At 40.0% G+C, this 15,216-nt stretch overlaps 1 protein-coding gene across 1 annotated transcript in view; it reads right to left on the bottom strand.

Moving 5' to 3' along the window:
* LOC101965594 (aldehyde oxidase-like) overlaps window positions 1–15,216 on the bottom strand; it is a gene marked incomplete in the record, with an annotated part of 249,943 nt that overhangs the window by 21,777 nt on the left and 212,950 nt on the right. Inside the window, 7 exon segments of the mRNA NM_001282248.1 lie at window positions 1,031–1,159; window positions 2,952–3,047; window positions 6,580–6,807; window positions 8,782–8,973; window positions 9,524–9,610; window positions 12,482–12,569; window positions 14,545–14,678. Of these exon segments, the coding sequence (NP_001269177.1) occupies window positions 1,031–1,159; window positions 2,952–3,047; window positions 6,580–6,807; window positions 8,782–8,973; window positions 9,524–9,610; window positions 12,482–12,569; window positions 14,545–14,678 (954 nt within the window).

Below are 15,216 nucleotides of genomic sequence, written 5' to 3'. Positions count from 1 at the left end.
CAAGCAACTCAGTGAGACAGTACTAAATACAAAATAAGTCTGGGGATGTGGCTCAGTGGTCAAGGGCCCCAGAGTTCAGTCCCTGGTACCAAAATAAATAAATAAATAAAAATTTAAAAAGTATATGCAATCAGATATTTGAATTAGAGACTAGGAAGTCATGATTTTATTCTGAAATAGTGCAAATTTAGTGCTTGTTAAAGACATCAATTAGAAAATAAGTACAAAGGAAAGCTGAGTACTCTGGGTAGAACCACACCGATGATAACACTATACCTGCACCATATGTGCTTGGCTGGAGTTTGGCTGACCTGCCTGCCTGCCTGTAAGAACTTGCTTGTGCCAAGGGAAACTAGCACAGCTCTGTTTTATGATACTGAAATTTCTTTTGTGTCTCCCAGGAACAGAGATTCCCTGTTCACCAAAATTCTTTCTCCCTGCTTCCATGGTACCTACACATATGGTTTCCCACTACTCTACATTTCCCAACCTCTCTTGCAGTTAGACACGGTCCAAGACTAGTTCTGCTTATAGATTATGAGTGGAAGTGACTTGCATCTCTTCCAGGTCTGGCCTGGAGTCTTCCTCATGGGCCCTTCCTTGCATATTGGAGTGATGGTGCTCAAGGCTACCTGGAAAGCCCCTTGTTGTAGATGATGGAGCCACTATCACATCTGGGCATGTGAATGACCAAATGCTCTCTCTGGACTGATATGTGTGCAAGAAAAGGACTTCTGTTGTGTTTGAGCCATTATATTCTGCATCTATTTTTTCACTTCATGTTAGCTTACTCCAAGTAATATACTCTCTGTTTTTAAAAATTTTTATATTGAAGAGTTTATTTGAGCATCTGAGGACTCGTGAATCAGACAGCAGTTGACATCCTGATATACTCTCTTGACATTTTGGTTATCCTATGATCATGTTAGTGACACGGATGATTTCTCTGAAGCTAACTGCTGTACCTTTATCCAGCTAAGAAAACAGGAGATTTGGGGAAAGCACACTGGGGAAAGACAGGAGAGATCACCTGCACAGCTCTGCCATTGACATCTGCACCGACGGACGCTGCTGTTGCAATTGTATTAGGCACCGTTGCTGTGCTTGTCTCACAGATGTGCAGATAAGACATGGGGACTTTTAATTCACGGCTGGCCACCTATGGGAAAGGGAAATATTTTCAAGTCCTCAGGGATTTCTATGAAGACTTAAGTCATTACTTTTCCTTAATAATAAAAAAATACATTCAAGATAGACTTTAAAAACCTAAGGTAATATGTTTTTAAATAACTTTTAAATATGCATGCATGCATTAATTTAATTTAATGCATGCATTAAAATAACTTTTCAGTAATACCTTACTCTGTTTTTTAAGGTTTTTTTTTTCTTGATAATACGTTAAAGTGCTTTTTCTTTTCAAATTTCTGTCTTTAGAACATTAAAGTTGAGATTTTCAGGAACTTATTTGTTGGAGTGATAGGAAGAAATTGAGACAGATGATGAATAGATAGAGATTAATTAGATTCATTGACTCAAAATTTGCTCTGAAGTCTGTTGGTGTCAGTCTTGGAACTTGAAAAGACTGTGAGGTCTTCTTTCTTGCCTTCGTCTCATCTTAACTTTAGTTTATTCCTTTTTTTTCTTCTATTTGTTCCCTCTTGTTTATACTTCTCTAGTATTTGCCCTTTGTGGTCTTATTTTCTGTTTGTTTTCTTCTAGATTCTCTAGGAAATACATGTAGAAGTTAAGATATTTAATCAGAAAGAAATGAAAAAAAAGAGGAGCAAAGAAATGGAAAGGAGAGAGGTAGGAAGAAAAAAAAGCACTATTTTGGCTGCTGTCATCTTTTTTTGTGTTTTGTCAAGATGTCTGTAGGTATGTATCTATTCTTGTCCCCAAATGCCAATCTTTTAATTAAGGCCACTAACTATTGAGTTTCCCCACAAAGATGCAACATTAAGAAAAAAAAAAAAAAGAAAATATCATTGTTTCTTAGCTGTGAAAATCCAAAAAGAATGTACTGGTTCATTCAACTGAGAAGGACAGATGGAGCTAGTGTCAGGTTATGTCTGCAGGTAGGAACTTTATGTTCTTTTAAGTTCTCTTGGCCTCTTGCATTATTATTATTATTATTATTTTCTACATGTTCCTTACAACAGTAGACAGGCTTTTTACATGGCACAGAATTGCCAGCCACTGCGGGCCTACAGCATAATCTCAACATCTACCTGTCTGGGACACTGATTGGCTTGCATGAGTCACTCCCTCTCTTCCTGCAGCAGGTGAGGTTCGGAATTGGTTAGGCCCAGATCTTGCAGCTATATCAGTGGCAGTTGTGGGAGCAAGGAGGATGATGGGATTAAAAGGAAACTGAACTGAGGAGTACTTTAGAACCATGTAAAATGTGGTTCTAATATTCTGATAATGAAAATATTCTGATAATTAAAAGTTCTAAATGTGCACTGTAACAATCGAATACATTTGTCACAAGGTTAAATGTATTCAATATAGGGGATTATTCTTTTATTCTTCTAAGATATTCTTCCTAGTTTCCATGTATGTGTATATATTAACATATCCTTTAAAAATTTAGGATGATAGTTGACGAAATACTTGCTGTTCAAATAAAATGCCAGCAACTTAACATTGTTGTGTGAAATAAAAAATTATACCTACTGGTCTTAAAATAGAATACCTGAAAAACTCCTCCTCTTGGTAAACCAGCATGGAACACCCTCCATATTCTCTATGGGCTCATGAGTGGCATCATCCCTATGCCCTGGAGCAGTATTACACACATATGGGATTTCTGCCACCTCAATAACTGTATTTTGTATGTAAGAAGCCTTTCAACTGAATAGTCAGGGCCTTAAGAGTTTGAATCATCATTTACCCAAATTTCAGTCATGTCAACAATGTGATAGAAATTGATTTAATTACACTTATTTTACCTGCAGCATTTTGGTGTGAATCCCTTGTCCCAGTTCGTTGCCTCCATGTGTGACCAATACAGACCCATCTGTGTAGATATGAACAAGTGCAGCTGCCTATAAAACAACCCAGAAGGCACAGCTCAGTGCAAGGTGGCACTCAGGAAGTTTGATGTAAGACATGAGGTGGGGAGCTGGGTGCTGTGGCACATGCCTGTAATCTTAGTGGCTCAGGAGGTTGAGGCAGGAGGATTGAGATTTCAAAGCCAGCCTCAGCAAAAGCAAGGAACTAAGCAACTCAGTGAGACCCTGTCTCTAAATAAAATACAAAATAGGGCTGGAGATGTGGTTCAGTGGCCTGAGTTCAATTCCCAGTATCCCCCTCAAAAAAAAAAAAAAAAAAAGAAAAGAAAAAGAAATCAGGTGGGGAAATACATCTCACAGAGCATTGAGGGTCAGAGAGGCAGGGTTTTCTGGTACAATTCTCAAGTTTACTTCTGGTTTGTGCAAAAACACTTGTAAAGCAGTTTAGGAAGCCGGGCAGTCAGATCCCTTTTGGAAACCTCAGGAGTTGTGAGTATTGGTTCCAAATGTTTGAAAGTTGGCTCCTGCTTAAAGTCCCTGGCTGACCATAAAGCAAATGAATTTAATATTTTATCAGCTCTACACATATGAAAAGGAATATGACGTGGTTCTTCTTCAAGTAGTTCACAACAAAGTGGGGAGACAGGGTAGAATCCAGGCATCGTAGTATACCATGATCAGTGACACGCTGAGATATAGGGGCCCTGGGAGACCTCAGCAGACAGGTCCAACTTCTCCCATGCTGCTCAGGGTTGGATTCTCTGATGTGACAACTGAATGGAGTCAGGAAGGAGAGAAGGGTTTGCCTGTGGACAAGGTAGGCAAAATCTCCCTATTGCCTGAGAGGGAACACCTTGCTCCTATTACAACATAAAGCCCTTTGGTTCTGTTTTTGTTGCTTTTTTCCAGCTTCGTCCCTTCGCTTGCCCCACTGCTGTTCCTCTCTGACCTGAACTCTTACTTATGCTGTTCTCTATTCCTGGCTTGCTCCTCCTCCTGATCTTTCCCTGTCTGCTCAGACTTCAGACTTATACCCACAGTCTCTGTTCTGTTAACATTCCCCTGGATGCTTTTCATCCCATCTGGAAAAGATCAATCCGCCCCTTCTCTGTAGTTCCTCTTACCAGAAGTATTGGGTTGAATAGTGTTCCAGTCTCCCTGCTGCTACTCCAACTACTGCCATTCATGCCACTTAGCACCTCCAATGTAACCTCATTTGGAAACAATCTTTGCTGATATAAGTAATTAAGATGAAGCTGGATTAAATGAGAGTGGTCTCTAATGACAAGTGTCCTGATAAAACCATGTGAAGACACCAGGGAAGGTGCCTATGGAGAGACGAGTTGGTCATTGGAGTTATGCTGCCATAAGCCAAGCAGTAGCAGGAGCCACCAGAGGCTGGAAGAGGCAAGGAAGGAGTCTTCCCAGAATCCAGAAGGGGAGAGACTTGCTGGTACTTTGATTTTGGACTTTCAGTTTCTCAAACTGTGAGAGAATAAATTTGTTGTTTTAATCTACCTACTTTGTGGCATAAATAGTGTTCATGGACTAAAACAAGAGATAACAAACTCTGCCAAGAAAGAGCTCCTGATCCTGTGCACCTTTGTGTCCTATGGAGAACTTCGAGCAGATCTGAATCACAGAGACACTATGCAAAAGTTTGCAGAGTAGATGGATGGTAAGGTGGAAGAAGGAGGGATTAAGATTTCAGCCCATTCCTGTCTGGAGATGCCTGAAGGCCCCAGGAAGGCTTGGAGGGGCGGGGAATGCCAAGGTGTGTAGGCGCTAATAACAGTCTTTCCCCACTGTGGGTCTTTGACTCCCTCTGAGAACACTGTTCTCACTGTCAGTAGAGAGTAAGGGATCTGATCCTACATTGTGAGTCATCAGCTGACCTGAAATAACACCTCTCCATTCCTAGCCTTGGTTTCTGGTGCATCAATTTAGAACTGAGGGGAAGACAAGGCCTTTCAAATGGAGATTTAAAGTCATTGCTTGATTTTAATTTTTTTTTTTTTTTTTTTGGTGAGATGAGGAGTTGGCTCCCATGGATGAGAGCAGTGAGGCTGTGGTTTAGTGAGAAGTGAACATCTAGGTGAAGAGAGGTGTGATAGAACAAAAAAATCATTATTTAGTCTTTATAATTGGTTCTTGGTACAGAGCTTCTAAAACCCTGGAATGTGTTGTTGTCCCAGGAGACTTCACTCATTTCAGACACCAAGGTCAAATGGGGTGCCAGACTCTTCACAGTCTGCCTGCTGACAGTTGATTTGGGATTTTCACTAGACCTGCTCAGTTTTGGTCATTTTCTGGAACAAAGAACTCAGGAAAGCACATTCCTTATGATGCTTACCAATTCATTATAAAAGACACAATTCAGGGAGAGCTGAATGAAGAGACACATGGGGCGGGGCATGGGGGAAGGACTGTCTTTTGTCTGTTAATGAGATAACTCATGGAGGCCTAGGTGACTTTAGGATGAGGGGACTGGTGTGTGCATGTGAGTGTGCTTGAGTGTGAACATCCTTCAGCCCTTCCCACCTGTCCGGGTGGGGGGATTCTGGGCTGATGAACCCCCAGAAGGCACAGGTGCTCTGTGTCCCTCTCAGTTGGTATTGGAAAGTTGGTTTGGAAAAGACAGAATATTAGGTGTCAGAAAGAAACCATACAGGCAGCTGTCTGGGGTCCCAGCCATTGAACCAGTCCAGCTTGCAGACTTTCTAGCTAAACTTCCTCATCTGTTTATAGAATAGGTACCTTTCCCTGGAAGAGAAATGTGACTCAGAAGCCCAGGGCATCTCATCCTACCCATAGGAGCAAGAGCCCTACAAGGTCCCTCTGGGCTGGCCTGGAGAGGGGCTTAGGGCTGTCCTGGGTGACTTCCAGTGTTCCAGGAACCCTGCCAAGTGCTCTGCATTCCATATTTCACAGAATCCTCATCAGTCTGAAGAGAGAGATTATTATTATAACATTTTATGATGGAGGAAGCTGAGATTCAGAGAGGTTAAATAATTTGCTTTGATATACACACAAGGATATCTAATGTGTGTAAGATTTTTCCCAGTTGCTGGGTTTTCTAATTTTGGTGGTCTGTAATGGCGTAACAACCATTCCCATTTTTCTAACAGCCTTCCTGCCCATGACTCATTGGGATACAGGGAAGACTTGTCCGTCCCAGTCCTCACATTATTTAAGTGACTCATCTGCATGCTGACCTTCCTCTTTCCTTTGGCTGATGAATGACTTGCCTCTTCCATTTGCACATTTACCTTGGAAGATTTCTAATGCCCACTCCCATTTCCCTACCAGAGCTGACAGATTCTTTAGAGAGGAAACTGCCAGCTGGTAGAGAAAAATGGAATGACTTCTCTGCCTAAGACTTAGCAGGACACCAAGGAGTGTTGCGGTCTCTGGGTGTACAGACCAGTAGTAGCCCGTTTTCCCCCTCCCTGTTCCCTGAGATCCTTTGAGCTCAGAAAGCACAGCAGCTGTTGTGGATTCCTGTTCCTTTCTGAGTAGTGGGAGGCAACGGGGCCAGGAGTGTTCTGCCAGGAGGGTGACTTACCTGATGAAAGCTTGTTGCAGCAAAGCCCACAGAGAACTTCATGGGGATAATAGCAATGCCTTTCTTCTTCCAGTAGTTCTTCTTGTTGAACTCTTCCACTTGCCTTCTTCTGTTGTGAAAGGAAGACCTTTCCAGACATTCGTTCCAGCATCTTATCAGGGTCTCAGGGCTGAATGCTTGTTTGTAGATGGTTTTATCAACTGTTTTATACATGTTTTTCTCCCTAATCTGAAGGAGATGGAAAATACAGTCAGTAGTTGTGGTAAGACAGACACTGACCACCAAACACACTTAAAAAGTCTTTCCATTAAACTATAAACTTTGGTGGGGGGGAAGGTCATTTTTTTCTTGTTTTCTTTGAATAGCATGTGGTGCTGTAAAAACAGATTTTTAAAAATCTCTTCATTAATGCATCTTTTAAGGTAGCTCCCCTACCCCCAGAAGTGGCAGGCAGTGGATAATGCCATGCCCTAGGCCTAGGGAAGCAGATTTTTCTTTTTTTTTCCCACAAGGTCAGAGGATGAAGCAGAGCTGATAGATTTAGTGTCATAACTGAGGATTTGTTCTGCTATAGAGGAATATATTTGGTATATCATGACAGAGAATCTCCTCTAAGTTTTCCAATTGCCTTTGGAATGTATGGTCAAGTTTTTTAAAGAATTTATTTGAATAGGGTGTGTTTTACAGCTTGGGAACTTGGAACACTCAAAGAAAAAAGTCTATTGAGAAATACCCAAGGGTTTTTCATTATCCCCATCTTGTTCCAATAACAATAAAAGGATTACTGTGTTGTTATCAGCAACAACACTGGAATAATACTATGTGCTTTATGAGAACAAATATTTTAATGAATGTGAATTCATTCGATTCTGCAGAAACACTATTGAGGTGAATCATCTTGTCTTCATCTTATGGATAAGGAAACTGAGCCACAAAGAGTGACTCTCTTTGTTCTTGGGGTTCTACTTGCCTAGATTACCTTCCCACCACTTGTGCCTATTGTTCCTCAAGGCCAATCTCAAGTGCCATCTTCTCCAGAAAGTTCTTCCTGATTCCTCTCCCTTCAAGCCACTGTGATGTCTTCTTCCTTTGTGCCCATGGTACATTTACCTGATGACTCTTAAGAAATCTATTGTTTCCCTGGTACAATATGAGGTGTTCTTTTGTGTGGAGACCCTTGTCAATCTCCTCGACAATCACAAATTATAAACCTGGAGGTCCCTGTTGAATTTAGGGATAAAGAAGTTCAAGAAACAATGCCTAGAGAGTCCTTGCTGGTGCAGAGGGTCTATATTGCAGAAAGAGGCTGGAAGTGGAAAAAGTAGACTAGGGTCTGATTGGAATGCGAGAGAAGTAGAAGAGCATTATCAACAATTACCCCAATTACCGAGGCTGCCTCTCCCTGTTCTAGTATACTGTGCAACCTGTGTGCTTTCTAGTATATTACACAAAATAATATTTTTAGAGGGTATTCATTTGGCAGTATCTCTCAGAAGCTTTTCAGTGCACCAGAAGTCCATTTCTATAAGTTTAGTTTATCATAGATACACCTACACAATGGGGTAAAATACACCCTTGGTACCTATGTAACCAAGATGTTCATTGCAACATGATTTTGATAACCAAAACGAGTAACAACCTAAAGGTGTATCATATTACAAAGTCATGAAAAAAAAAAGAATAGATCATTCCACTGACATGGTAAGATGACCATGACATATTGTCAGGTAGAAAAATAAATGTATAGAATGAAATGTATATTATGGTTCCATTTTGATAAGTAACTATGTGCACATATATAGAGAGTATGTCAATATTTATATATATATATATATGAATACAAATGGATGGGTAAAGATAAAAAAGTAAACATGGGACTCTTAATAATAGTTACCTTTGACCAACATGAATGAGGGATGAGAAAGAGATGTTCACTTTTTACTTTGATTATTTCAGTGTGGTTTGAATATTTTGTAAGTAATTATTTGAATATAAATTAAAAAAAAGAAAAAGAAATTTTTGCCTTAGGAGGGAAGAAGATAGGAGGAGATGAGTTCTTGTAGGTATCTCTTAATTTATTGAAGGCTGAGCCAGGACTCATTTGTTTGTTTTTTCTAGTGCATTTCCTTGGGACAAGGTAGCCAATTTGCCCCCTGGTCTGACTCTTCACCAACCTTGGTTATGACCTGATTACATTCCTACCATTTCTGGCGGGAGGCCACATTTGGCTGCTACAGCTGTGATGCAAGATTCTGTCACCAAGGTTCCTTGTGGGAAGCCAAACCCACGAAAAGCTGTATTGGATGGCAAATTTGTCATGCATGCACGGCCCCGGAATCTGAGGTTGCGGATTTTATATGCATTTTCCAGCTTTAGTATAAGAAATTCTGTTACCTAAAGTAAAAGGAGATATTCACATTTATTGGCCATCACATCCTGCCTCCCCCTCCTTTTCTCTAAAAATCAAGTACAATGAGTAAAGACTCATCTGGAAATTTTGCACTCTTTTCACAATTAAGGATGTGGTTTTTTTTGTTTGTTTGTTTGTTTTTAATGCTACCCGGGGCACTTAACCACTAAGCCACATCCTCAGCCCCTTTTTATACTTTATTTAAAGACAGGGTCTCACTGAGTAGCTTAGGGCCTTGTCAAGTTGCTGAGACTGGCATTGAGCTCTAGATTCTCCTGCCTCAGCTTCCCAAGCTGCTGGGATTAACAGGCATGCACCACCACAGCCGTAGTTTTTTGCTATATCCCCAGCCCAACATGATTATTATTATTTTTTGAATATTTATTCATTTTTTTTTTTAGTTCTCAGCGGACACAACATCTTTGTTTGTATGTGGTGCTGAGGATCGAACCTGGGCCACATGCATGCCAGGCGAGCGTGCTACCGCTTGAGCCACATCCCCAGCCCAACATGATTATTTTTTGATACACATACCAGCTCTGAGTGATCCAGTGAGCATCCTCCGTTAATATAGCACTCAATGTCTAGAGCTTTGATCCGCCCATTGTTCATGAATCCCACCTGTCACCAAATGATGGACATTTTACTGATAGGTTTAAAATTAACATGCCGACAGCATCCACAGCCAAGTTCCCCTACTGAGCACAACTGGGGACAGACTTTGCTCCCTGTTCACTCTGTGGTGTACCATACCTTGCTATTCCCTTGTTTTTCAGTCTGATTGATGAAGACCTCTTTGGACCTGAATTTTGCTGAGCCCTCTTTGTTCAACATGTAATTTTCTGTGCTTCACTGTTAAAGTTTTTGCTTGTCTTTCAGTGTGTAATTGCCAGTCTTGTCTTCCTTACTCTCGGGAGATTCTCCTTCACTTTTTACTGGCTTTCTTTTTAATTTAGTCTGTGGTTTTCTCCTTGTGGAAAAGTCTCTGAGATTCCAGAATGTCCTGGGATGAATCACAGGGTCTCTCATTGTGGAACAGACTGTAGAACTGAGGTCAGTGATTGGATGTGCAGCAATAGCTACTCTCAATTCCCTAGGTAGCGAAGGCGCTTTGTAGATGGTTACAGGACCTAGAGAATTTGAGCTAGTGCTCCTGTAACTGTCTAGGAGGAGCTTAAGGCAGATCACAGGTTTCTGATGTTGCTATTCCCCTCCCTCCCACCCACTTGGACCATCTTGTTTGGATAAGATGAATGAAAAGAAAAATCCCCACCCTCTATTCTGGTATTACCAAAAGATGACTGGCCCTGGTCCCTTTGCCCTTCTGAAAACAAAGATAATACACCTGAAGAAACTATATAACTGTATGGCTCTCATCATCTATTGCAAGGAAGATATCAGATAATAGACCACAGAGCAGTTAAGAACTATAGGAAAACCCACAAATTCAAAATGTATGATAGTTTTGACAAATTCTAGACTGAAGTTTGATTTTGACTTTTCATGAGAATTGCTAAGCCAAATAGCACTCTGTATAAGGCAGCAGAAAGAATTTTTCAACTGTTTAGGATAAACCTTTCAAGAATTTTGGAAATTATTATTTACGCAAAATATCTATTATGCTAATTTACAACCAGTTCTGAATAACCAAGCAAAATATAATTAGCAAGTCTGAATGAGGATACGTGTATACCTATGTATGCATATATATTATTATATTTTATAATATATTATATTGGAAGTGACATTATATTTCTTTAAAAATAAGATAAAATTTGGATTTTTCAAAAAGTTTACTTCTCTCTTTTTAATTATATTTTGCATTATGATAATTACCAAAATGTTAACAATTCAGAACTTCTTTAATAAGTATTATTACTGAAACAGTCTCATAACCATGACACAAAGGCTAATATATAACCCAGGCCAAAACAAAAGACACAAGATCCATCCTAACAACAGTAACTGCCACAATTCCAGCAGTTAGCCTCTAATTGCTCTTGGTCCTAGAAGATAATAATAGCTGTGACTATTAATTTCTGTGCATTCAAAGGTAAATAAAAAATTTAATGGCCAACCACAGTTCCTTTCTCTCTAATTATAAAAATTACTAATGCCAACAGAAGAAATAAAGTAGCGCTGTGGAATGGGAAGCTGTGATTTTAGTAGTATGGATACTGCAATAATCTAAGAGAATGACAAAGTCAGATAGGGAATCTAACTGTGTGTATGCCAATAGCAGTGCCCAAATAAAAATGTCTGTCATGCTTTGTATTACATTAGAACTATTCTAACAGCTCAATCACAAATTTTTTCAAGGTGTTTTTTTTTGGGGGGGTGTACCATAGATGGAACCCAGGGGCGCTTAACCACTTCTCCAGCCCTTTTTATATTTTATTTAGAGACAGGGTCTTTCACTGAGTTGCTCAAGGCTTTGCTAAATTGTTGAGGCTGGCTCTGAACTCATGATCCTCCTGCCTCAGCCTCCCAAGCTGCTGGCATTACAGGTGTGTACCATGGTGCCCTGCTCAATTACAAACTTGAAAAGTGGCATTGTCAACTAGATGCCAGCAAATAATTTTAATAGTGTTTATACTACAGATGCATAAAAATGCAGTTAATGCAGTAGAAGTATTTTTTTAAAGATGAGATCTTTTTATGTTTTTCAGGCTGGTTTTGAATTTCTGGACTTAAGCTCTCCTCCCACATCAGCCTCTCAAGTAGCTGTAACAACAGTCATGTGCCTCTGCTCCTGGCTTTACAATTTTAAATCTAATTGTTTTTTTAATCTGCAAAGAGGTTTTGTGACACTTTTATGGTCACTTAGTGGAAACTTTCATAAAAAATAATTTTGCAGTTAAAATGGTCAGATGTTTCCAAACATTTCTACTATAAAATAATATTTTTACATTCAAGAAGTTTTGGTGTAACAATGTTTGTATCTTGAGTTTTGTTTTCCCCTTCCAGTTCTGTGTATTGAACCCAGGGCCACTCAACCACTGAGCTATATCCCTGGCCCTTTTTAAATTTTTTGTTTTGGTCAGAGTCTCTCTAAGTTGCTGAGGCTGGCCTTGAGCTTGTGATCTTCCTGTATCAGGCTCCTGAGTAGCCAAAATTATAGTTGTACACTATCATACCTCATGTTTTTGTATTTTGTGGGGCTAAGGATTGAACCCAGGGCCTTGTGCATGCTAGGCAAGCACGACCTCTGAATAACGCCCAGTCCTGTTTTATTTTTTTTTCTTTAAGGAGCTACTAATATAAAATCTTATTCCTTAAGTAGTGTTTTTATATTGCTTCAAATTATATTTTCATTATTAAACCAGATTTGTTAAAAGTTCACCACGAAATGCTATGAATATGCAAATATATAGCATCTTCATTAATATTTTAGACAATAAGATTGTTTTTACAAAATCAAAATTAGTAAAAAAGAAGAAAACCATTCAAGTAAAAGGAATTATTTTTAATAATTTGATTTTTCAGACTTACTTTATATTTTCCAAATAACGGGTGCCTCCCTCCAGTTATTAACATGTCATCTTCACGATCAAGAACAAGACGAATGGGATGGCCAGTTCTGAAAAAAAAAATTGGAGTCAAATTCCCCATCCATCCCACCCACCCAACCCTCCACTCTCCCCTCCATCTACTCCTTCACCTATCCACCTACGTATTTACGCAACCCTTATTTATCTTCCCATATCCATCTATCCATTCATCTACCTATTCATCCACTATCCACCTTCCCACTCATTTATGCCATTCATTTAACTGTCTCTCCATCCATCCCATATAGATTTATGAGTTGCATGCTGTATGTACTAGACATTGATGTGAATTAATGTATGACTAAATGACTATTGTCTCTGTGATTGATAATTCAGTGTGAGAAAATCTAGCTAAAGGGATTAATGTCACATGACAGTTAAATTGCATTATTATGGCTTCAAATTGACCTTCAAGTGTGATCCTCACCCAGATTTCATTATTATGCATCTCTCTGCAGCTAGTTATAAAGGAGAGAGCTTGAACAGATAAATGCAAAGTTAACAACAGTACTATAAAAACATCAGTTAAATGTAAAGATTCCAGGTTCATTGTCTAGTAATTCTGAATCAGTGGGGCTGGCATGGGGAGGCAGGAACTTCTACAATCTCAGGAAACTTTTAATACCCAGGAGGTTTGGGAACACTGTTCCAGGTGTGTGTGGGGGGCGGGGGCGGGTCACGTAATGTATGGCAGTTGTTCGTGAAGGCAGGGTTGTATTTTAAGGCACAGGTTCCCACACTTGGCTGCATAATGGAACCACTGGGGAAGTTTTGGAATATTCCAGTCCCTTGGTTGGTGATGGAAAGTGCAGGTGCTGGGATTTAAATGTTCCCCATGTGACTCCAATGTGCAGTCACATTTGAGAACTCTGAAAGGCCCAAGGCCTTGTGAGAACACAAAGAACTAATTCTCTCTTAATCACTTGGATCCCTTATGGTTGAGATAGAGAGGGGTTAGATACGGAAAGAATGAAGATGAGGTTCAGATCCTGCTTTTCCCACCTGCAGACTAAGACATGTGCTCTGAACTACATGGAGGTTGTCAAAGGAAGCAGTATCTGGGGACATTAAAGACTGATGAAGCCTCTGACAAAATACCAAAGAAACAGCCATAGAAAATGAACGAGTAACAGAAAAGCCAGCACCTATCATACATGAATGTTGAGGCATGAATGGCAAGTGAATCGGTGAGTTTTCCATTGCAGCAGTTAGCTCAGGAACCACCCGCTCCTCCCTTTTTTTCCCATGATGGAGATGGAACCCAGGATCTTGCATGTACTAGGCAAGCACTCTACCACTGAGCTACACTCCCAGCCCCTAGGAGCTCTCTTTGAGGACAAGTCATCTGTCCACTGAGATAAACAGTTTGAGGGGATGGTACTTCCCACATCAGCAAGGCAGAGGATGGGGGCGGGGTTCTTTCATCACTCCAAACTGTTTTGGAGTTGAGAGTAGAAAGGAAAGTCAGAGAATAATCCACTTGGACAGAGTGCCATATTCTACCTGTAGGCCACCTTCTCTGAAACTCAAGAATGGGCAGCCCCAGCTCTAGAGGTATTCAGCCAATAAGATCACTTTTTTTAAAAAGCATATTAACTTATTCAAAGTCCTGGATACATGTGACTTTTGCACTAACTCTAGAAGGGTGGGAAGGCTGAGCATGGTCCTGCATGCTTGTAGTGCTAGCTACTTGGGATGACTTGAGGCCAGGAGTGTGCAAACAACCTGAGCAACATAGCAAGACTCTTTCAAAAAATAAAATAAAGAAAAAAAAAAGGCTGGTGATGTAGCTCATTGGGAAAGTGCTTACATAGCATGCATAAGATTCTAGGTTCAACCCCCAGTACTGAAGAACAGCCAAAAAAATGAAGAAGAGTGGGAGGGTAAGTATTAATACCTACATTTTATAAACAGAGACTGAATTGCCAGGACTATGACAGTGATTATGACAGAAGTCAAAGTGACTCTACATTCTGCACCCTCTGTGTCCTCTAGCATACTTACTTGACAGCACCCACTGCTGCAATTGCCCCAAACACAGATGGCCTTCCCACCTTCCCTCCAAAACCTCCGCCCACTCGTTTGACATGGCAGGTGATCCTGTTGATGGGGATGTTTAGAGTAGAGGACACTGTTTTCTGTAAAAATGAGATAACAGGAAGATTTCTAAGAGGGAAATGGCAAAGAATTGTTTTGTTTCCTGAAACATAACATCACAGCAGAATATGTTCACATCTACCTTTGGTAAAAAAGTGGATAGTCCAAATCTGTCTTATGGAGCTCTGCTTAGTTCATTAATCTTCGCAGAATAGTTCTTCCAGAAAAAACATGGAATTTACCAGAAGGGAAACTGTTACACCTCTGGATTCTGTTCTAAGTTGAATTCCAAGTCAAATGCCTAGACCTAAAGTCCCACAGTGTTGAAAACCAGCAAATTCCTGGTATGTATGCAACTAAACCCTAGAGCACATTGTGGCTGGGGAAGTAAAAAAAATGTTCTGTGAGGTAATGTGCTGACTCTAAAGATTATCTGTAATGATTATTTTAGAGAAAAAATAATTTAGTGGTGTCATCCAACCTGAGAATTCATCTAAGCCTAATGGAAATAGACTAAAGTGACCATGGCTCTTCTTTTATTACTTGATAATGCCAGAAAAAATAATAAAAACATTCTGA

This window comes from Ictidomys tridecemlineatus, chromosome 7 (genome assembly GCF_052094955.1).
Source record: "Ictidomys tridecemlineatus isolate mIctTri1 chromosome 7, mIctTri1.hap1, whole genome shotgun sequence".
Taxonomy (NCBI): Eukaryota; Metazoa; Chordata; class Mammalia; order Rodentia; family Sciuridae; genus Ictidomys; species Ictidomys tridecemlineatus.
This window is presented reverse-complemented; position numbering and strand designations above follow the sequence as displayed.